The sequence below is a fragment of the Convolutriloba macropyga genome, chromosome 13 (assembly GCF_964194025.1).
Source record: "Convolutriloba macropyga chromosome 13, txConMacr16.3, whole genome shotgun sequence".
Taxonomy (NCBI): domain Eukaryota; kingdom Metazoa; phylum Xenacoelomorpha; order Acoela; family Convolutidae; genus Convolutriloba; species Convolutriloba macropyga.
The window spans coordinates 23,755,061-23,779,816 of NC_134480.1; the positions used below are offsets into that span (position 1 = coordinate 23,755,061).

The window sequence follows — 24,756 nt, forward strand, 5'->3', positions numbered from 1 at the left end:
CTAACCAAATTACCTAACTTTTCCGGCAGTTGCTGAGAATTAGTTGACACCAGAAATTAATTTAAATTACTGAAAAATGTTTTTTGATAAACAAACGGGTGTTAATAAATCGGAATTTTGATGCCAAGCATTTGAAAACCGATATATTTGAAGAGTGGGTTGCATTTGATTACAGTTCTTTTGATATTTGCGTTTTAACAAAACTGATATATTGCTATAAATGCTCCCCAGGGAATGATACCAAATCAACTTTTGTAATATAAATATAACTATTAGTGGCTCTAATAAAAATTTTATTCTAGTGACCATCTTTTGATGCATGTATAAAATTATTACTTTGTAGGACTGAAGTTTGCTAATTTTGCTAATTTTTTGTTCAGTTTATAGAAAAAACTCTACCTTAAATCACGCTCCATTGTGCAGTAGACCTGCAATTTTTCTCGGACAATTAACAGCTTCGAGGCTAAAAGTAAATAATCGGCAAATCAAAATTGCTCAAAATGTCAAAAAGATTCTGAAAAATTAATAATCTTTCAATTGTTAAAAGTTACTGCATAGAAAAACAATAAAGAAAAAAATTTTACCTAAAACCACGATCCATTGTGGAGTACGCCTGCAAAATGTGTCTGAAAAATAACAACTTCAAGGCCAAAAATCAATAATCGGAAAACAAAAGAGCTGAAAATGTCAAAAAGACTCTGAAAAACTAATAATTTTTCAAATATTGAAAATTGTCGATGCAAATAATCGTTTGAAACGAAAAAATACAATTGACAATTATACAGCTTGGTGAATTTCAAAAATATTAATGAGCTTTGTAATGAAATAAACAAGAAAACGCATGTGTTTTTGATCAAAGTTGTGTTTCAACAAGATAGAGCGCCTGCCCGGAATAAGGCATCATAGTAGGCCCGTACTGAATCATGATATTTCAATGCTTAAATTTTATGATGATCATATTTTGATCATGTCACTTTTTACCCTGTCAAGGAAACAATTCAGTAATAAGAATTCCTCGCCTGATAAACTTCTGGCCAGTGTAAAACTGCAATTCGTAGTTATTTTTGAACGGTTGCAAAAAAATAGCTTGCCGATTCTCTGAGCAGAAGATTCTAAGGTGTAAGCGAACCGTACATAAAATGAAGATCCACAACTTTTTCCAAGAAAAGGAGCGTCAGGTACCGAAATGGCCAGCATATAGTTCAGATCAAAATCCAAGAAAACCAAATATTTATGGTGATCCTGAAGCAGAGATCGCAAAAACAGACAATTTTTTGGGAAAACTGAGAACAAAAAGTGTTGTAAATTTGGACCAAAATTGACAGTGCTGTCACTAGAGTCGTGTACGAGTTTTCCACAAACTGTCTACTAGACGCTAAAAAAAGGTGTAGTGACTCGTTTACAGAGATTTGGTTTGAACATTGAATGCTCTCATATTTTATGTTTTTGACGCTCAAGGCGTGGGAATCTTTGTTCCACATTCTAATAATAAACCCTAGAAAAGTTTCAAATACTATGTTTCTGTACGGAATTTGATATTTTCTTTCGAATAAATTGAATTGATTCCGCGCTTAAATGGTCGCCACTTATGTCTGGTGAAATATATCAGATTTTCAATTTTATGCAGTCACTGAATATTATTGAGTTGCAGAACGTAAATGTACAGTTTCGACTTTTGGTAGAAATTCGAAGTGCACTTACAAGTTTAAAATTTCATACTTGATGTAATCATTATTATGTTCTGTGGGAAAAATTTCCCTATCTTGATCATTTTCAGACATCCCTGTCGAGTACTTCGAAAACCCGGAGCGCGGTAAGTTATCCATGGCCCTATATGGATAAAACGTTATGCATTAGAATGCAAACACTTTTGCTAGCGCACTGCATATAGTAAAACACACTATACCATTACATAAGCGCTATTCACAGAGCAAAACCCGCGTGTTTACATATAGTTTATTGCATAGCAAATTTGTGTTTATTGTGTTATATTCTGCCATTCTTACAAACGTAAAAGCACACAATACTATTCCTGTGTCGAAATTTTCCCATTTTAGGGGTTAAAATTGCAAGTGTTTGTTTCACTTGTACGCTTGAAAGACATTATTCGTAGACAAAGTATATACATAGCTATCTTAGGTTGAAGAAATTTCAGTCAACTTTTCGGGAAAATAAAGCTGGAAATAGTTTTCTTCGGTTTCTTATGAACTTCTGAGGAACACATGAGGGTATAGTTTAAATTGTCTGCTGATCTTTGATAGGTATGCTAAAGTTGATCATGGTTCATGTCCGCTAATTGTACTGGAAATTGATCAAAGAAATTTAGAGGACCCCAGGAGCAATGCAAATGCCCTCGATCTGAACTTAGAAGTTTGATATCAAGACGATGAAAAAAACGAAAATGGCCCAAGAATAAATAATTTCAATACAAATTGAACGCTTTGGAAAATGCAGAATGCGTTTCTAGTGAATTTTCAGAAAGTTTTAGTCCCATCTCTGTACCATGGTAATTTCATAGAAGCCCATTATAACCGATCAGTGTAACTTCATATAATCCAATCGATTGATCATACTATACTCCACTGCCATTTTACGATGGGCATTGAAAATTCATAGAAAAATATACATTTATTAAAAAGATGAAAATGTAATAGCGAAATAAAGCGAGCAAATTTTCAGCCAATAAAAACCTCTGCATACTTATGCACAGATCCATGAGTTAATTTGCAGGCTTCTGTGGAATTACCCTCAATCGTCAATAGACTTTTACGAATTTTCCATAATCCTGCAATGTGCTATCTTGACGTCTTCAAAATTTCTCAATCAATCAATGAAATATTAATTTCTAAGGTTGTACGCTGCTTCATTATGCAACCCCAACATTGGTCATATCACAGGTTTTTAAAATTTGATTGTCAATGTTTGTTTTTGAAATGCCTATAAATTCAAATTCTATCACAAGATACTTAAATATTTTTTTATTCTATAGCTCTGAAGCATTTTAAACAATTCATATATCTAATGTTTACCTCGTAAATCACACTGTTTGTGTAGTAAAACATTTCACGATGAAGATAAAAAAAGTACCTCCAAAAACGTGCAAAGTCAACTGTTTTTTTTTAAAGCTTGATTCAAATCTTCATCTGTTTGAGTTTTAAAAGGGTTGTGCCTGCCCATTAATTTTGGTTGAACAAATTCTGATTGACCCCAATTCTTTGAAACTGTCGCCCTATGAAAGTGCCGCCCTTGAGCTCTATCAAAATATAATCGATAATTGATAAGACCTGTCGATTTTGCTGTCTCCAAGAGTAAATGAGGATGAATGATTTCCTACAAAGGTTTTCAGCATTACGCTCTCAGCAATAGAGTACTTCAAATTTGCAGAAGTTGGAACGTCTGTCCTCCTGCATGTCAACCACTGCTTCTAGGTAATAAATCCCACAGGTTTATCTGTAATACCACAGGTTTTTAAGATTTGCGATTTTTGCGCAATCCTTACCAACATTCAACGCATTCATCGCAATTCTTCATTTTTTTTAGCGTTGACACCTCGATCCGGGTAGTTGCAGAATAGATTTTTGCGTATCTTTAATTACCTGAAATATAAATAATTCATTGAAAAAAGTTTGCTCACTTCTTAATATTTACGGATTATTATTCTAACGCCAGTACCGAAAAACTATGCACTTTGTATATTACATTTTCTTATTACAAATGTTTTTTTTGCTTATCTTGAATTTGCAGCAATTAATCTGGCAGCAATTCAAATGAATCTCATGTATCAAAATCAGGACTATATTCAAACGCATAAATGAGATTATACATCTATGATACAACAGTTCATATTTCCTAAATTATTTCACAAATTAAAGAATTTTACAGGATGGAATGGTTTGTGCAAGCGTCCATCCTATTTGTATTGCACTTTTTGTCAAGAGAACTTACTTTAAAAGACTTGGGCGTGCTTTTGAAAGCAAAAGCCGATCCCGCTTGAAAAAAATCTCGATATAAAAATTTTGCATTACCTGCATTATAACCACATCCACATATTTTATCATATAATCAAGTGAGAGTTTTTGATTGGATGTTTCATTTAGACTACATCTCTCCCAAATGGCAGTCTCTGATTGGTGCATCACATGATGAAATTTTCTCCCTGTGGAGGTATGACGAGGTGGCACCCGAACATATGAAACAAGATGTCTCCCTCAATGCTGGCAAAATTCAGCCTCAGAACATACAGGGCTTCCTCAAAGAAAACGTGAGTAGAATTTCAAGAAAAATCAGTTTTTTGGAGAATTTTTGATCTTTAAAAGCAGAATTCAAAATTAAAAATTAACTTCAGAAATGTTGAGTTCGGAGAACCAATTTTGCAATTGTACCTTCAAACCGACACTTTCAAATTTCCATTGATCTTGTATGTTTTTTTTTAGATTTTGAGACTACCTATAAAACAATAATCAGTTATATATCAAAGGTTCTCGTGAGATCATAAGAAACATCTGATGCGGGAAAGGCCTCTAAAGAAAGTATATCGAAAGAAATCGCAGTGGGCGCTAAGGTTTCTGTTCACAAAAACCCTAACCACACGAAACAAATTGAAAAGATCATATAAAAATTATTTTAAATGATTAAATAACTGAATTGTTCTGAATTATATCATCTCGTAAAAAGGTGTCAACAGCTGGAGAAGGGACTTCCATCAATGGTTTGAAAAAATTTTAGCTATAACATATATTTATATTTATTTAAAAATTATAAAAAACTATAATTAAAATATAATTAATTAAACAATACATTGGTTAGCTCTGCTTAAAATGAGACTAATGCAATTTTTGCGGCATGCTTTTCGAGCGCAATTATTTCTTCCGATTTACAATTTGTATTAAAAAAAACAATCAACAGTAAATTATTGAAGTTGAAAACGGTCACAACTGGTTTTTGAGCAACCAAGATGTTTCGTAAACCAACGTTTTCCACTAACTCCGAAAAACATTCCTGCATTTTTTTACAAGATATCCAACGCCTAATAAGGCTGTCGAGCGCAGCACACATTTTTTGAGTTACACAAGTTATTTCAAAGCATTTTAATATCTGTCAGCGTTCATATCATTCCTTTGGTCTTGCTCTTTTTCGTTCGGTTTGTTTTTACATGCATACCACAGTCGACTTGGTTATTTTTCAAGATCTTGCAGGATTTTGGCAGAATCTTGCACGACGATACATCTTCTTGCAAGATTTTCTTCAGAATATGCAAGGTTTTTCTTCCAAACATCTGCTAATATGCAAATAATTGTAATATGCCTAAACAGTAGCAGCATGAGACAAGCACTTTTTTCTCAATATAGATTATCCCTATTGTCGAAGTTTACAACCAATACAGAATCGATTTTGAATTTTTTGTGTCAAATATAACATAAATATTCAAAAGAAATAGCATGTATTAATTTAAAAATTGAAATGAGAAAGAGTGTAAGCAAATGATAGTAACAATAATTAACATTAAATAATATAATTTTTTCGATAGTGTTATGAAAAATTTGACTGAAAAAAGATAATTGTGAAGCTCCCGCAAGGTTAAGTGAACAATCGGAAACGTTTTCAAAAGCTCACTATTTGTTTTTGTAGTGCTCAACGGAACATAAAAGTTTTATCTTAGCTGGCTGACAATAAATTGGTCATTTAAAACGCTCATTTAGCAGAAGTAGTTTGTTTCAATTCGTTCCTGAAAACACACGCAACTATATCTCGGACAATTTCTGATCAAAATGAAATATAAAGCGCCTGTAACCACCAAAAAGAGTATAGCTCGACCGAAACGAACTTGCAAGAATATAGCAACATAACTCTTCATCTTGCAAGATCTATCAGGAAACCCATTGTTTTCCAAGATCTGACAAGATAACTACCGTGCTGCAAAATCTTGCTGGACAAAAATCTGTTCTCGAGTAGGGTATTATATAAATCTTTCTAATCTATATGTTTGTTGATTATCAACAAATTGTTATTTATTATTCGGAAACGTTTCATAGTGATCATTAAGGGCTTCTTGAAGGTGTTACAAAAGCTACACACTTGTCCATAAAAAGTATGTTTTTTAATGAGATGAATATTGCTGGTTTCCTAGATTTCAAAAACTGCTCTTTTATTAGCCAATAATAAAGTTTGAAAAACAAAGCAAATTTTGCAGAGAAACGAAAAAACAAAACAAGAAAGTGCCCAAAGTTAATATAACAGTAGTGCAAAACTTACTAAAGATGCCATAACTTCGCTGTTTTTTCCAAAAGTTGAGTTCTTCTCAATTCTAACCAAGTTTTTGTACTCTAATAAGACTATTTTCTGTGTTGTTTATTTAGTTCCGGAGTGTTCGGACTGTGATTCGGATGCCTGACATCCCGGATGCCAAGGGAGAGGCCTCGGCACAGTTCTCCGTGGACAAGAACTTCCACCTCGCATCATTCCTCGCATTCCTCAGCCCAAGTCCAGACTGGTCAGTACTAAGCCCTACTAGCCCTAACAACCCAATCTCTGTCGTACATATTGATACCCCCATTCCCTTCCCCGGTAGATTATGAACATCTAAACTGATATTTTTAGTACTTTGTAATGATAAATATGAATTGTTATGGGTAATCCCAGCAGACACACCTCTTGTTAGACTACGTACAAATCGCAAGAGGCGCAATAACAAGCATTAGTTTGTGACACATATGATAGTGAAAATAACAATGAAAATTGATTATGCAAAATTTTCAAGGGTAGGGGAGGGGGAGGAAGAGGGGATTTTACTTGATATTGTATGTTCGAGTATTTTAGGTTCGTGGGGTTCAACAGTGTGGACCTGTGTGACGTGGAGTGTGTCTGGAAGGAGAACATCCGACTCAATCTGTACCCAATTGATGCTGGAACCCACTCCGGGGACAACTTCATGGTAATCCAATGAAAAACATGCAAAACACAAAGCAAAAATCCACAATTGAGTTAAACAAGTAAAATCATTCATTTTGAGATGCTTCGGTCTCTCATGGACAACTGTGATAATATTTCTTCACGTTTGTCCACTTAAAGAAAAAGTTGTCCATGATGAAAATACGGTACCTCGACGGTGGAAAACATCAACCAACAGAGCACGCCTTTCGTCACGGATAATGTAATCATTGTCCACTATTTTGAGCATTCAGTTAGCCAGACACCTCTTTGCTCGCATATTATTAATAATTAATTGAGACACAACTCAAAGACTTAATTGTTCTCGCAGACCATGATACGGGCAGTTAGTTATAAAACTGCTAATTGTTTATCCAAAATTAGTACTCTCAAAATAATCACCAATTAGGCTTTCATTCATCTTGGTCTACTTGGCATAATAAGAGTGCTTACATACTGTAAACATGGTAAACAATGACGTGTGGACAGTTTTGACAGTGAGTTTGAATGAGAGTTACAAAATCGTGTAACTGCTGCCTACGCTTGTTCAAAACAGGTCATTCTCGATAAATTGTCAGAAATTCAAACAATGACTATCACAAAAATTCCATAATAAGAGCCCTACCCAGGCTCTGGTGTGCGCTCGAAATCGTCCTGATCAGACCGTCCCAGATCAGACTCATCCGCCTCTGATCAGACTCAACCGCGCTCGACAGTTTCGGTAAACTCGAATGTACTTCTGATCAGACTCACGGGTCGAGGTGTCACCGCCAGAAATTATAAGGTTTGAGCTGAATGCGGTGAAATTTCATAAGATTTGCGGTTTTAAGCTAAAAACAGCAAATCAAAATTATTCATCACTAAACTAAATTCACCACAAGTCTGAGCGGTGGATTTTTTCACAGCTTACTGATTACGGGTTATTTTTTATTCGCTGATAATCAGTTATCAGCGAATACAAACTTCAACGCTAAACACTAAGTGGTGAAAAAAATTCACAGCTATACCGTTGTTGCACATTTCTGATTCAATGTATGAACGTATACAGTTTTCCACAAGAGACGTCTTGATCTATAATTAATAAAATCTTGTAAAGGGGACCGTCGTTTGCTATCAGTTAGACCATTGGGCTCTATCAGAGGCATCGGACTTTACATGAGTCTCTGATCAGAACGCTGTTTTGTTGTTGCCTCTTGGTAGAGCCAACATTTTTCATTAAAAAACAGGAAAAATTGATAAGAACAATGCGTTCCAGTTGGTCTCTGATCAGGCCAATTTGCGATCGAACCGTTTTTGATCAGACCCAGATGCGCTGGAATCTGTTTTGATCCGAGTCAAATGCGCCCGAATACGCCTCTGAACAGACTTAGGTGCAATCCTGCGCTCAAAACTGCCCTGTAATTTTTAATGGAAAATGGTCAATCGTGTGCTCAAAATGGCCTGACCAGGACAATTTCGAACGCACACCTCAGCCTCGGTAGTATGAAATTTTATTCCACTTTTACACTGAAACCTTCAAATAAAATCGCGGCAGCTATTGTCGCTTTTGCAGCGCAATGTATAATATGATGCGCATTGGTCAATGATTTGGTTAATATGTGCTTTATACGTTTGCATATTATGTTCCAACAAGTCAAACAAAAAAATGTAAAGGATAAAACTCATTTTTCACAGATTTGTATTTTGAGTAATGCATTGGACATAGTTCCCTAAAATTAGACAGTTACCATTGCATTAATTGATATTAAAGTAGTCGTTTAGCAGTCCTGTGGAGCAAACTGTTTTGCACCGAATACCAAAAACAAATCTGATTTAAAACAATCAGATTTCGTTGAGCTTTGTTAATGACCCAAAGCAAAAAACGAAGCTGAGACTTTCCGTTCCTTTGTGACATTCTCCTACAGATCAGCTATCATTCTGAAGAGTTTTGAAGATAACTAAAATTTTCATTTTCACAGGTTTCTTTTTTAAGCATCACCGATCGGAAAAGCAAATTTGAGAACAGCATTGTCTATTTTTTTTCAAAAAATCAATGATAAGGTAAGCTGTACAATCACTAGAGGGCTTTACATAAACACAACACGGCAAAAATATTTTACTAAACAAAGAAATGCGCATTAATGAGCACTATATATCAATTTTACATGACCAGAAATGCAAATGTTAACTGATATTTGATAATTTAACAAGTTCTACTTCCACTGCTAGTCACGTGATTTCAGATGTCAAAAGCATCTTTGAATGGCCTCAGGTAAGAATTTTGACAGAATGCTGCGAGTTTTCCATGACGTTGCATTTTTAGTGTAAATTTAGCGTCATAGGAAGCCTCTTAGCTGTTAAGAACATTTTAAGAACTTTTTGCACTAAGAAATGATTTGCTCTCAAACCGGTCTTGATCTAAAATGTGGTTTTGTCGAAAATGGTGTTTTTTTGAAGATGTCGGTGACTGTTAAAAAAAAAACAAAAATATGAAGAAAAACCCCAAAATTTGTTCAATTTTGATATAACTTACAATTCATTTAATTGATTGCGGGAAAATGTTTACGTACACAACCATTAGAGCACGCATTGATTTTTACAAAACAATCAGAAATGAGGCTGGGTAGAAGTATAGAAGTAAAGTTGTGTCTAAACAGAAAAAAACAACGCTCTGGCAGTTCAAAAATTTTTTGAACATTGAAATTGGCTCTATTAATTTTTCAAACAGAGCACACCTATCTTCAATTTTTTAAAGCATTTGTAACGTTATATACCTATTGTACGGAGTGTGTGCTTCTCGTTTTATGAATTCAGTTTTCAGATGGCAAAATAAAAAAATAGCGCTGAAATTCCAATTCTTTTATATATTGCCACGGAAGAATACTTTAAGAAGAATTAAATTTTCTGAATATAATTTTGGACCGAATTATTTTTTAATAACATAACTTTAATTCTGCCGCTTAGAAACGTCAAATGCGCTTGATTATTTTTCAACCAGGATATATCACAAAAGGCACTCAGTTCTGCCTTCCATAAAAAGAAAACTAGGAAAGCTCTTTCCAAAAGATCGATTCAGCTTTTCGAGAGTTTCTCAATTATTGGAACCAATCTTAGTCTCTTCCCTAAGAAATTGATCGGAAAAAAATGACTCCAAAAAAAGTGCAAGGCCAATGTAAATATGTCCCAACCTAGAAATAACTTTGGAGTTCTTCACTTGGAGTGTTGTAGGCATCGCGGGAACCCCTAGTGCAGAGACAGAAGATCCAAGACCTGAGATACCTCAACAGGAACAACAGCAATTCACCCTTCTATGAAGAAATCAGAAATTCCATCCCCAAATTTGCAGCTGTCGAACTAATCAGAACAGCCGTGAGAGATGACACATGCCAGTCTAGCAGCAATTACAACTCCGCCATGAGTTCCAGTAAGCCAATCTTGCATAGAGAGATTCTTGCGGACCCTAACTTTTGTTTTTGTTTGCAGTCCTATAAGTTTTTCATAAGTTGTAGATTCTCAGTAAATTTCATAGAAGTTATGGCACAAATGATTCAATAAGAGAGCTTGAAAGTTTAGACTATATAAAATCTTATACGATCTCATAAGATTAACGCGATAATATATAAGATTGCGTTATGATCACATAAGGTCTTTATTTAAGATATGCATTGTTGAATGACTACGGTAGCGCCACAGTCTATCAGTAGTAAATAATCATATTCCAGTAAAATAACAGTAAATTGATACTATAAGATCCAGTGACTCAATAATATGATTTTTCCTGATCTTCCGGTCTTCGCATGTCAAACAAATCTTCTATGGCTGCGAAGCTGGAAGATGAGCGTCGCGGTATTTTTTGTCATTCTTTTTGTTTCACCGTACGACGATCATTTTTCATTTCACATTTTTTTCACGCCGCAAAGCCCAAAAGAGCTGTTTTGTACACGTCTTCACGCTTGTTAGCTGCATTTATGTGCGTGATGTTATTGAGAGATTTTAGCTGAATTGCATAACTGGTACTTTGCATATTCTATTTTGCAGCTATTTCGGTATTTTCTCTTGCTTGTCGAAACTAAAATGGGCAACCCTAGTCAAACCCCAATTGTTATCTGATACAAAATCATGAAAGATTTTTGCAAACGATAGCTATATTGTAAGATCTTGCGGAAGAGAGTTACATTGTGTTAGTTGTGTTATGCCGTAAGATTATCTAGCAGATCCGATTGCGCTGCGAATGCTATGTTTACAATAACAGAGAGAGTTTGAGTCGCGTTTGCCACTTCTAGTTAGTCAATTTAGAATTAATCACAAGTGCAGTTGGAGATCGCGCCGCAAAAGACTATTTAGACTTCTTGTCACTATTTTTATGAGCAATAAACTAAGATTGAAATAACAACTGAGTTGTAGCAGCGAAATGAGAAGAATTAAAATATTTACAGATTGACTCACAAAAGGAAATGAAATGGTCACAAGTTGATCATTCGTTACGACGGAAATACAGAAATGTTCACAACGTGAATAGCCAAAATCCTGTCTACTAAAATGAACAAGCTAAATGGAAGGTCAAAGTATAAACTTATATAAAAATAAAGTTAAAGTTCAACTAAATACGATCTGGGATATTGATCCAAAGTCCTATCCGTATGATTTTTCCCATTTTGTGAGGAAATGATAATACACAATATAACAAGTAAAATCAAAAATTTACTAATTATTCACCGGTTACTTAGTAATATCATATTAATTTAATACATATTAATAACTATCTATCCGTATAATGAGGCAAAGTTATAGATCTTTCCTTTTAAGTTTGGCTGAATACGAATTTAGCCATATACGAATTCTGAATCGCACTTCTGCTTTGTTCGTATCCCTAAAAAAGCTTGTCGTGGGGCTTATTTTGCCAACTGTGCTTCCGGGTGCAAGTACTTCGCATAAGCCCTCCAAGTGTCTTTTCTGTCTGCAATTTGCGTTGATTTTTTTGATATCTTTCCTCGAACACTTCCCTATCTTCTAGGAATCGGTCAGTTCTGTCGCTAGTTTTCCGAGGACTTTGATGGGTTCATTGGAAAAAGTTTCCAAGTTTTTTCATCTGTGCTGTAGTATTGGTTCATCGATCTGTGGGGGGTTTTGTGAGTATGTCCTTTGCAAGGTTTTTGATGATTATGCTGCATACACTACCAGAATCGATCATTGATAGAAGTAGAATTTTTCAAGTTGAAAGTTGACATTAAGAGGCTCTAGTTTGTTTGCTGTTTCACTTGAAATTGCTGCAACATAGTTATCTGAGTCGCTGTCATGTGTAGAATTCTACACCTGTTTGTGCAAATCTCTATAGCTAGTGACATAGTTGACCAATTCTCAACCATCATTAATTTCGAGAGCAAATTCAATTTGGTTGAGGTTTTTTTGTTGTGGTGGTATTGTTTGGGTTTGTGTGCATATATTTGCAAAATGGTTCAATTTTCCACAGCAATTACAGTTTTTACCTTTTGCAGGGCAATTCTGCCTGTGGTTGTAATTCCAAAGTTGTCCACAGTTGCGGCAGTCTTTTGTATTGTGATTTCGGTTTGGAGGCATTCTGATTGCGATTGTAGTTTTCTCGTTGTTTTTGTTAGAAATTTTTGTTGCGATTTCAACTTTGATAGTTATTGATGATGTTTACAGATTGGCTGTTGTTCCATTTTAGATTGATTATCTGTAGGTTTTTTTCACCCATTTACATATGGATTGCTATTTCCAGAGCTTTACCAGGTGCTCCCGTTTCTCTGAAAAGTTTGCCTGTTATATTCCAACTTGTTGAATATAAAATTGTCACGGCTCAGAGCAGTTTCTTCATCCCCTAGCTGCAATTTTCAGCTTGCTCAATCAAACGCCTGCAGAAAGAAACCTTCAATAGATTCACTTTTGTGTTGTTAGGCAAAAAGACATTTCCATAGTAGGTGATGTTGTGTGCTAGGATGAAAGAGCATTTCTTGACAATCCACAAGTGTTTCATGGGTTCTTTTTCAATCAGGAAACGTGGTTGCTTGATTTTGAGGGTGTGGCGTCCTTCAATTTAGAATCTACTAAAATTGTAGCTAGAGAACGCGACGCAACTGACTTTTTGGGCATCTTTCCACTGTTTTGAAGATCAATAGACTAAAGTTGAATTAACAACAGAGTTGTAGTAGCGAAATGAGAAGAATGAAAATATTTACAGAAGGGTTCACAAAAAGAAATGAAATGATCAGAAGATGATCATGGATAACGGCGGAAATACAGAAAAGTTTACAGCGTGAAATTGAAGCTCAAAATATAAACTTAAATAAAATTAAGTCCTTGACATTAGGAGGCTCTAGTTGGTTTGCTGTTTCACTTGGATTTGCTGTAATATAAATATCTGAGTCGCTGTTATGTGTAGAATTGCACATCTATTTGTAAAAATCTCTATAGCTAGTGATATAGTTGACCAATTCTCAATCATCATTAATTTCAAGAGCAGATTCAATTTGGTTGAGGTTTGGTTGCTGTGGTGGTATTGTTTGGGTTTGTGTGCATCTTAGTTGTCTGCACATCTTTGCGAAATAGTTCAATTTTACACAATAATTACAGTTTTTGCCTTTTGCAGGGCAGTTCTGCCTGTGGTTGTAATTCCAACGTTGTCCGCAGTTGCGGCAGTCTTTTGCATTGCGATTTTGGTTTGGAGGCATTCTGATTTCGATTGTAGTTTTCTCGCTGTTTCTGTTAGAAATTTGTGTTGCAGTTTCGACTTTGATAGTTTTTAATGATGTTTACAGATTGGGCTATTGTTCCATTTTAGATTGCTTATGTGTAGGTTTTTTCAACTAATTTCATTTGGATTGCTGTTTCCAGAGCTTTAGCAGGCGCTCCCGTTTCTCTGAGGAGTTTGTCTTGCTTGTTATATTCCAACTTGTTGAAGAAGAAAGTGTCACGTCTGAGAGTAGTTTCTTCATCCCCTAGGCTGCAATTTTCAACTCGCTCAATCAAACGTCCGTAGAAAGAAACCTTCAATAGATTCACTTCTCTGTTGTTAGGCAAAAAAACAGTTCTATAGTAGGTGATGTTGTGTCATTGATTGAAAGAGCCTTTCATGGCCTTCCAAAAGTGTTTCACGGGTTCTTTTACAATCAGCAAACGTGGTTGCTTAATTTTGAGGATGCGGCGTCCTTCAGTCCCTATACAAATGTATAGGAGAGATGTGGCTTTCTGATCACAATTTTCCCATGGTTCATCTCCTTGGAGAACTCCAATCGCTTCATTTTTTTGCAGCGGCTGTTGATTTCGTACTCTGCGACTGCGTTCTGTTGCTTGTGGCTGGTTCTGAACGGAATCTTTGTAGGTTGGTTCTGGGTGCAGGGCCATTCAAAACAGTTTCCAAGTGAATCCCTTGTTTCGTTAGAAGTGCAAGTTTCCACTGTTGTGTCCATTTTTCCCATGATAGAGTTGGGGTGGTTGTAGCTTTCTCAAAAAAAGCATCGAGATGTAGTGATGTATTTCTGGAGTCCTTTGTTGACTACTGCATGTTATGCCGTATGATCATCTAGCAGATCCGATCTTTACAATTCTAGAAAGAGATTGCGTCGCGTTTGCCACTTCTGGTTATCCAATTTAGAACTTACTACAATTGTAGCTAGAGATCGCGACGCAAATGTCTATTTGGGCATCTTTTCACTATTTTGAAGACCAATAGACTAAGGTTGAATTAACAACTGAGTTGTTCTAGTAGCGAAATGAGAAGAATAAAAATATTTACAGAAGGGTTCACAAAAAGAAATGAAATGATAAGAATTTGATCATGCGTAACGGCGGAAATACAGAAATGTTTACAGCGTGAAATTGAAGTAAAATTAAAATTAAAGTTAAAATAGAACTAAATACGAATTGGGATATTGTTCCAATACCCTATCGGTATGATATATTGCAAGACATTGCAATAAAACAATTACCTTGTAAGACCTTGGCATGTGTCTTAGAAAGTAACTTCCTTCTCCTTTAACAGCTGTCGTAATTAATATTTTTTAAACGACTTGCAAGAGTCTCAAAAGTTAACCATCGTCTTTAGAGTTACAGTTGTCTGCCAAATGTCCTCTCAGATTATTTAAAATTATACATCAGTGATTTTCTGTTAAAGAACACTCTACTTGACTTGCAATCATCTTTCAACTGTTCTGTGAAAAAAACATCTGTGTCTATATAAAAGTTGACCTAGTCAAATTTACCAAGATCTCACTGATTAGTGTGATTGATACCTATGTTGTCGCAAATTGACGCCGTGACATCAACTCTCCTAAATAAAACCAACAAATTTGCTATCAAGTTTACCAACGTTACTTTTAAAAGAAAAATAACCTTGCAATAAAACCTTCGGTTTTGCTCTAGGTATTTTTCAGACCAATCACTCGACGGATAGGGTGCAACACAATGATATACACTAACAGTACTTCTGGTTTCTCACTGGTATTCTGGCCTTCTGCTTAGAAGCCCCTGCTACGTGCCCCTCTACGCGGCCCCGTTTAGTCTAATGTTTTGTTTATGATAAAATTCCAAATGTCTGCCGCAGTGTTTAATTATATCACAGCCAAAAGTTATCATATTTAATCCAATAGTCCATGGAAAGATTTCTAGTCAAAAAGTGCGCAAACACACATTCTGTGCTATCTTTTTTAGAGGAAGTGTCGTGCCCAAAAATGGCAATCGGGAACAGATCAGTCAAAAATTAACGATTAGGTGTCATAAATAATTAAATTGATCAGCGCGGCGATGGAGTACGTCCGGAACCAAATTCCATAACGTCTTTTATACTTCAATAATGACGTAGTTACTTAAAAACTGTTAAAATATTTTTTTTTTAAATAAGTTAACTACTTGACTAGGTCAAGACGATGGAGTGCTCCCAAACCAGGTACCCTATGAAGAAGTAGCCCCAGGTTGTCTGATGACATTCTGGAGTGAGTGGGATTGGAGCGGATGTGCAGGATGCCAAGGATCAGTGCATCGAAACCGTCAAACTATCAGCTCTCTTGAAAAATGCGCCACTAATGAGATCATTCAGTTCGCAGAATGCTCTGACTTCATAAAAAGCTGTCCCAAAACCAAGAAACCCACAGACCCATAGAACCATAGATCTGCCTCTTGTTAATTTCTGCTGGAGTTGTTCAGACCTCTGACGTCATAGAGTCTATACTAGACCTGCTCGCGTTCGATGACAAGGTTCTGACTATGTAGTTCGGGTTTTGAGTGCGATTAAAGAGAGTTTGAGAGTCGGCATGCTATTTGAAACTGACGCTTGACAGAACGGGTCCACTATAGCTTCCTAACCAGGATTTAGTACTAATCCGGCATTGGTCACTCGCCATCGGGTTTTGCCTTTGAGTTGAAAACGTCAACAGTCTTCTAATCTGGTTTTCAGATCTTTTGGTTTGGTTGCTTCTGCATGTTGCCAAGCACTAACATGTGACATACGTTTCTGATTTTTTTTGAATCCGGTATCAAGGTGTTCATTTCGTCCTCACCAACTCGTCAATTCCCGGCTATTAAAATGGGGTGCTAGCACAGCAAGGCACATTTGCATGCAGGAGTATTCATAAATTGTAAAAGTGATTTCCAGCAACTTCAAAACTATTTTTTATTACCTTAATGTTTTTGACAAGTTCAAACAACTTCAGTTGACCTAAAAGTCGGCAAATAGGATCCTTAGAGGATCAAAGGGGGTTGTTGCTTGTTTTTGTTCAGATATAACCTCTTGGTTTACAATAACAACTGCGCACTTGGGAAAACTATAATTAAGAACTTCATTTTCATTACCTATGTTGGCGTGAATAATTACACCAAAAGAGCTTCCGAAAAATATGTGTCAATCCAAATGGATCGACAGATCAGTAATCAGAAAGTTCTCGGGAAATCTTTTCGGTAGTGGGACAAGCTACCGATAGAAATCCAGAAAGAAAAAAATGAAAAATGAATTTGAGGAGAAATTAACTAGCGGAAAGATCAAATTACATGAACGTGTTCCAATAGACATACAAGTACAAGGTTTTAGAGCTTATTATTTGCCCTTGAACGAAGTTCATGGCAACTATTGTAAACGTGTGTGACTTTTTTTATGCAAAATTTTTGCCTGACGGTTTTGACTTTTCGAGTGACTTTTACGCCCTTGACTTTTTTCGTTTTGCGTGATCTAAAATTCTCTCAATCACAATTTCAAGCACCTGAACTCAATTGGCGGCAATTTAATACTAAAAGTCAAATGAAAAATGCGCCGAAATTGGTGCTATTTTTCACTTTAAATCCTAATAGTGGTATATGTTAAGCTCTAATGTGGTTATTTGAAGCCCACTATTAATTTTTTTAGTCATATTTAGACTCTCCCTCCCCTCTCCCCCCCCCCGACTGAAGCAGGCTGCAATTGATTAGAGCTCCCACTATTCTTTCGAGAGCAATTCTTCCGACGTTTAGTCGGTTATGTTTTCTACTAGTAACTTAGGGATCAAACTATTCATATAATTATAAAGTGATTCTTGAAATGTAAGTATTTAGCCAAACTTTTTTAAGATTTTGAAATTTCTGAATTTACATGAAATTCGAATGAAATGAGAAAAATGCCGATTTATCTTTTTTATATGATAGATAATTTTTATATCTGAGAGAAATCAGAACTTTCGTTAAAAAGAAACAAGTCCACAAAAATTAGAACAATCATTTATAAGAACAAGTTTTTTTCAAAAAGAAAAATCTGCACAATATCTGAAGACAAATTTAATAAATTGTGACAGAAAAGTTTTTGGAAACTAAATCAATCTCTTTTTATTATGTTAACTTTTGTATTGTTATGTTTAATTATGTTATACCTAGCAAACGCATCAAAGTGGAGTTCATTAGAAAAAATATTTAACAAACCAATTTTTCGGAAATTTATACACATTTTACGGATTTGCGTTTTTCACATAATACATATCTTGCATTCAATCAGCACGCAAATTTCGAAATTTTTTCATTGCCGTTCGAGATATTTTTCAAGAATCCTGCGAAGGAAGGAAGAATGCTGCAAACATACAAGCTTTTTTGGGATGTTCAGATATTCTTGCAAATACGAAAAAAGCATTGGAAACAGTTTGGTCGTTTAAAAAATTTTTATTCAACTTCAATTAATAGCTTTCTAAAAAAATGCACAAAGATTCAGACATTTATGTACTTTTTGCCGAAGCAGTATCCATACGAGGTGTCTTGGATAAGACTTAACTATAAATTTTCTTCAGCTCCGAAATAGTTCATGGAAAACCTAAAAAATACCACAGGAATCAAAATTACACAATTTTTTTTGAAAACCTGAAATCCCATTTCATCTTCCTGATTAGCAATCCCTGTTTACCAATCAAATGCTCTCTATGAACTAATTTTTATCGCAACCCGGGCTGAGGTACGAGAAAAAATGACTGGTAAAAAGTAAAACTTGTGACACGTTGCAGTTAATAACTGTAGGAATTTATTTTACATGAAAGCACAGCAAGTGGTTTCTTAAAACTTTTAGATTCCTGAATTAACATTAGAGTGAGCTTCCTCAAATGCTGGAAATTTACAAGATGGTAGAGAACTGGAGGAGCCATGAAAGCTGAAAAATTTTAGAATTAGAAGAGCAGTTAAAATTTAGTGTGCAGCAAAAACTCTCCACACAGTAAAAAGTAAGTTTTCTCGAAAAAAAATTTTGCGATTTTCAATTTCTGTTTTTTTTGCGAAGGGAAAGCCCTGCATTAAGAGTCGAAACATAAATGTTTACATATTTCTTATGAGTTTTTTGCTGATTGTGTATAATTAGCCTGCGGATTCTGAAAGCATGCAGTCGGAAGGAAGAGAGTGGAAAAAAACCTTGCTGGCTAAAAACTCGACAGCGTTTGTTTTCAGTCATATAGCGTTGCGGCCTTTTTGCAAAATTATTCAAAAATAATAATGGAACTGAGAATCCTAACTGAAATATTGTTAATTAGGAAGAACTAGGATCAGGGACTAATTATTTGAGCCTAACACAAAACCTCAACGAATTCGAAAGTATTTGGATTTGCCTTTACTGCACATTTTAAGAACCAAATCACAGATTATAAGTTTCGTATTAGATGATTTTTAAGAATTAAGGTATCTGAATTAGGCCTCAAGTAATCAATAGCAAAAATCACCAAATAATAATAATTGAGACTGTTGCTATAGATGTGAATAATTGAAATATGATTAACAGTAGCATTGTAAATTGAGAGCATTAACAGAGGAAAATAGTGATAAAATTGATCCCTGGTTTGAGAGCTCTTCTAAAATCAGCTGGTTTCAGAGCCAAAAGTCAGCTTGCGTGGATAATGGTGAAAGATGTTTCCTGCCACTTCTTAGCACTTTCACTTAAAACCTTATAATCATAGAACATGGGAGCGAAAACAATGACAAGTTTGAGTGTGTATTCTGGTAAAAAAAATCTAATTTCCACGTACTGAGATTTCATTTTCTTTACAGACTAAATAACTGAATTGTCATTAATATGGCATAAATCATAATCATTATTTGTGGCTGATTTTGCTTATTTCTAAACTATTTTCTAAACTTACTAACTACTTAACTAATTAACTCAGATTTGTTATATTTCTCTGTTCTAACTTCTCTGTTTCTTTCAGGTCACATCGACTGACCTTCAAATCTTGACTGACACGACTGTTTATGTAACATGCTCTCTATCGTCTCTACAGCAGAATAAACAAAGCAGAACACAAACAATCCAAAAATACAAACAGCGGTTAAAAACTATGAAAAAATTATTGTGAAAACTCATCAAAAGCAATGAAGCAAAAATAGTGGGCTGTCTTTGCTCGCTGATTCTGTTAGCTGCCAGAGATCAAAGTTCAATCAGTAATAATTGAATTTAATTAATCGTCAAGACATCGCAAATAATTGAACGTAATACCCGTCATTTAACTTGCTTTTGGTAAATTTGCGTTTGTCTGCTAACAGAATCGAGTACAAAAAACCATTTGCAAATAATGACGCAATAAAGTGCTGCCAAAGTGGTTTATTAGACCTAATCAGATTGTATTTCATTGAACAATTTCGTCTGGGGCTAATTTTTAACCACCCCCCCCCCCCCCTTCTGACCAAATTGGTATGATTTCAGCAATTATATAACTGTTTAGTACTAAAAAAAATTGTACATGCTATCTATTCCCTCGACATCTATCTATCTTACGATGTTTTATGAGTGCAATACTTCCCTGTAATTCAATCTGTCCTTTTCTACCAAAATGTTGTGACTTGATCGACTGAGTTATAGATTTTGTATAAATTGACACATTCTTGCTCTTTTATTTCACTTCTAGAGACTACAAGCAGACCTAATTTAAACAAGCTTTTAAAATTTAATGAGGCTGCAGTACAGAAAACTTAGATGAAAAAGTTTAGTTAGTTAACAACTTGAGGTACCGAGTTACTACCCTACTAAGATTTCTAAAGCCTTTCAAAGATGTCTGTACTATGGCTTTGCCATGATATCTATAGTACCACACTACGGCCAGACATAATTTCTAAGGTATCGTTTTCAATCATATCTCCCATATTAATATTATTAAGGTGAAGAAAACACTCAATTTGCCACCGAACTTGAGTGCTCAGCATACTTGTAGGCCAAATGAATACTGGAATGGATCCAAACATGGTTTTGTTCGTCACCTGATCAGTTGGTACAACGGACTTTTTAAGCAAAATTTACAGCGCTCTGATGTTTTGCCACTCTATGTGTGGGTCATTAAACTACAATCCAATTGACTCTCCGATAGGAGGGGAGCTCAATTTAAAGATATATGAATTCGACTTAGAGAAGAAAAGACCAAAAGATTTTGAGAAAGGTAGCGAATCTTTTGTTTTTAGACCAAGGCCGAACAGCTGAGAGAAAGCTGGATTTAAGGAATTAAAAATCGTGATTTAACTTCTTTTATTTTCCTTACCTGGTGAAAGTGGGGAGCGGAAAAGCACTTCACCATTAAATGTGCTTTGAAATCTACATGTCATTCGTAACTAAGTTTCTGAATTTATTTGGATTGGTTTCGAGAAAGGCGGTATCACATAAAAGCACTCAAAAAATTGAAACGTAGTTAGATATCTCTAAAGTCAAGTTAGTAGACAACTCTTTGAGACATATCCAGGAAGTTTTTAAGCCTTTGGTAACCCACAAATTATCAATACTAGTAAAATTGATTCATTTCTGAAGACAAAATTTCTCATTTCGCAATCTTGATTTTCTCAAAATGCATTCTGCAAAAACTGTATACCTCTTCTTGCAATTTTTAGCAAATTAGTGGCAATGAAAGTTCAAAGAGAACTAAAAAAAAACAAAAATCTTAAGTGACCAGCATAAACTCCAAACAGTGAAAAAAGAATTCATTGAAAAGAAGAGGAAAGAAATTGGATAGATCATTCCTACTGACGGTTTTCAAAACCAGGAAACCATTGAATGTTTCAATGACTAAATGCACGTTTCTCTTTGAGAGCTTTTCTGACTCACTTCGTTGAATTCAATTTCAAATTTTAATCTTCGAGATAGAAAAAAAACGAACAAGTTGCTTTAAATCGCATTGGTAATGTAATCTGTTTTGAGGTATCTTGCCTTCCAAAATTCAGATTCAATTGAAAACAGGAAAAAATATCAATTTAATATAAAGGTCATCTAACGTTCAAGCAATTTCAAAACGGTAGAAGCTCAAAAAAAGTCTAAAATTAATGCAATGTGTTTGCATTGAGAATATTCCTTTGCGAAAAATTTATTGGCGAAAATTTGAGAGGAAAGCAACTAAACTATTACAGAATCAGCCAATTAGTAGTCGAGCAATTTGGTAAGCCTTCATGATATTAAAATTGTGATCCAGACCCTTAATGATTAACAGTTTACCTGTAGTTTGGCAAACTAGGAAATAATAAAAAGAAAGATCCTCCAAAAGTGTAAAAGGCACAAGAATTAAGCGAGGAAATGAAAATTGATAAATTCACAATTGCAGCAAAACTAAAAAAAACTGCCATTACTTTGCTTGCTCAAGACATTTTATATCGTTTTTAGAAAATACAATGATTAGTCAAAAATTAATAAATACTCAATGACTAAATTTTTTTCTCTACTCTAGGGACCATTACTGAAAAGTTAATCTGAAACGAAGTACAATAGAGGATTACCTGGGCGTATAATTATTACACGATGCACTTTCTGTTGTTATTAAATGGATGAAAAGTTTTCTATGAAGACATAATTCTGTCCATATAGAGTACTTAGTAGTCGAAAAAACGATTTGGAAACATTGTTCTGCTGCGATCTTCGAACCTTTTTAGTATACAACCAGCGTTTATCACCCAAAATTTATAGCAATCTAATCGAGTTTACAAGCAAAAAAAAACGAGAAAACAATGGTTTTCATAGCCGACAGCAGAAAATAAAATAGCAAAAAGAGAAAGCTCTCTTGTTTTTGTTGTTTTTTTTTTCTGCTGTCGGCTATGAAAACCATTGTTTTCTCGTTTTTTTGCTTGCAAACTCGATTAGATTGCTATAAATTTTGGGTGATAAACGCTGGTTGTATAATAAAAAGGTTAGATGCTCAATCAAAACCAGTTTCCAGTTTTCAGTCTGCTGATTGCGCCATAAAATTTATGCCGTAGTTCACGGTGCAAAGTGAATTCTAAGTTATTAGAGATTCTGGGGTCAAAACGAAATGAGCTAAATATGCCATCTAAAAAAATCTACTGCTGTGACTTCATGTATGGCAATATACCTGTTCCGAATTTCAATGACGAGGATTCTAAGAACCTTTATAACTCAACACAAAAAATTCTCAGATATTTTCAAGTAATGTTAATCTAACGAAGAACTCTCAAATTTATTGATAATAAAGAGTAGTGATGTTTATCTTTTTCCTGCAACAGTGTTTTAATTCTTAATTTCGACAATTTTAATTGCTGGATATTTGAACATTCGATATCCGCTGCCTCAAAATTATTATAACATCTGTTTATTAGTAATTTGAAGATTTGGCTTTCCAGAGAGGTTGCTCATCAATTTGTGGGACTATAATTATGGAAACAATTTTTCCTGCAATATTTAATTCATTTCACTTGCTAAGGTCATTCCAGCTTTTTAACTAGTTTTAGGCCAGCTAAAAAATTTAACCATTTAGCAACTAGCACATTAAGTTCAATTGAATTCGAATAACTGCAGATAATTGATTTTCAGTGTAAATGTTGAAAAAAGGAAAAACAATTTTACAGAAAACGCATCTAGCTTACAAACGGGAACAAAAAAGACCATATAAGCAAAATTTGCGCTTTGAGTAACACAATTATTTATGGCACAATCAATTTTTACTTTGATCAATTTTACAACTATGATCCAGAATGAATTTACGAGCCTCTTGCAATTGAAGGATTGCATTGCTTTGGTTATGCCAAATACAATTTACGCCTGCCAAAAGACCAAATTATTAGCTTGGCCTCCTAATAGGTTATAGTCTTTATAGCAAGAAAAAAATATGGTTAAAATATTTTATTTAACATATGAAAATCATTTATGATTTCAATTAAAACTGGTGCATTAAGTCACTGTTTTAATTTGATTCCTAGTTAACCTTTGCATTCCAATGAAATAACCAATTTTTCATTATATATTTGTTCAATAGTGGTCAGAAAACTTTTTAAAATCTTTTTTATAATTCTGTTATACAATCTTTTATATTCTGTTATACGATCTGTTATAAAGACCTGCTATACTTCTCGATAATTTTTTGCTAAGACCACTTGAATAACTGCTGTAAAATCAACTAAGTAGATTGAAATTTTTAGTTCATTTCCAATCATTGCTTCCTGAATCCAAATGACTCGCATCCGAGAGCTCAATCTACCTATTCGTGATAATTTTTGACATTGAAACATGCTTCCACAAACAAAGTTTTCCTAATATTTGAATACAAAATTGCCTCAAAATAACAACGTAGTTCCAAAACTAATAGTCAGATTAAGGAATGGCAAGAAATGATAATGTGATTTTTTTTCATACTTATTGACATGTTAAAGTCTAACCTTATCGTTTAGTCGTCAATTTACATGTTTCAATGAAAATAAGTAGCTGGCGTAAAAACTGATATTTTTAGTTATGAGCCATATAATAACATGAGCTTGGAGCTGGATATTGTTATAGACCATTACGAAGATTACTACGCGGGAGGGCCTACAGTTGGAGATGAGGGTACAGATGGGGAGGGAGGGGTGTTCTCAGACTACAATAGGGGTGGTGGGGGAGGGAACACTCTTGACACTCACACTCTTTGCATTTGGAGCGAATGGAGTCCATGGGGTGAATGCAGAGCAAGGTTTGTGAACTATTTCTACTAAATCATTGTGGCGGGCATGGGATTAAGCCACCCCAGCTTTAAGCTTTAACAGATTTACTCTATTATATCAGACCAATTTCCGAGATTTTCAGTGATCACACCATGAACCAGGTTCTGCTTGGGTGGCTTTTACAGACATCGTCCAAAATTTTGCCGTTTTAAAAGACCATTCTACAAATCATTGTCCGGAGCATTTAATCGATCGACCATGATTTTTCAGAGCTTTTTGGTCACACTTCAGCCCTAATGTGATACCTACGATGATCTGTTTTTTTTTCTGAAAATGAGGTTGAATTGTTAGATCTTGAATCTTGATTAATCTTCCATTATTCATTTACATTGCAATTTAAGTTTAAAGTGCAAATAAAATACACAATATTTAATCAGCATTCCAATCTTAAACATAGCCGGCAGACTGCCGGAAAATAGCCGCGATAGACGCTTGTGGCCTACCATGAAA

At 34.8% G+C, this 24,756-nt stretch overlaps 2 protein-coding genes across 2 annotated transcripts in view; one reads left to right on the plus strand and one right to left on the minus strand.

Annotated features, from left to right (window-relative positions):
* LOC142352140 (large ribosomal subunit protein uL22m-like) overlaps positions 1-24,756 on the minus strand; it is a 350,565-nt gene that overhangs the window by 287,978 nt on the left and 37,831 nt on the right. The window lies entirely within an intron of this gene.
* LOC142351516 (spondin-1-like) overlaps positions 1-24,756 on the plus strand; it is a 74,912-nt gene that overhangs the window by 47,460 nt on the left and 2,696 nt on the right. Inside the window, 6 exon segments of the mRNA XM_075403578.1 lie at positions 1,778-1,813; positions 4,098-4,261; positions 6,357-6,490; positions 6,817-6,931; positions 10,135-10,330; positions 24,104-24,275. Of these exon segments, the coding sequence (XP_075259693.1) occupies positions 1,778-1,813; positions 4,098-4,261; positions 6,357-6,490; positions 6,817-6,931; positions 10,135-10,330; positions 24,104-24,275 (817 nt within the window).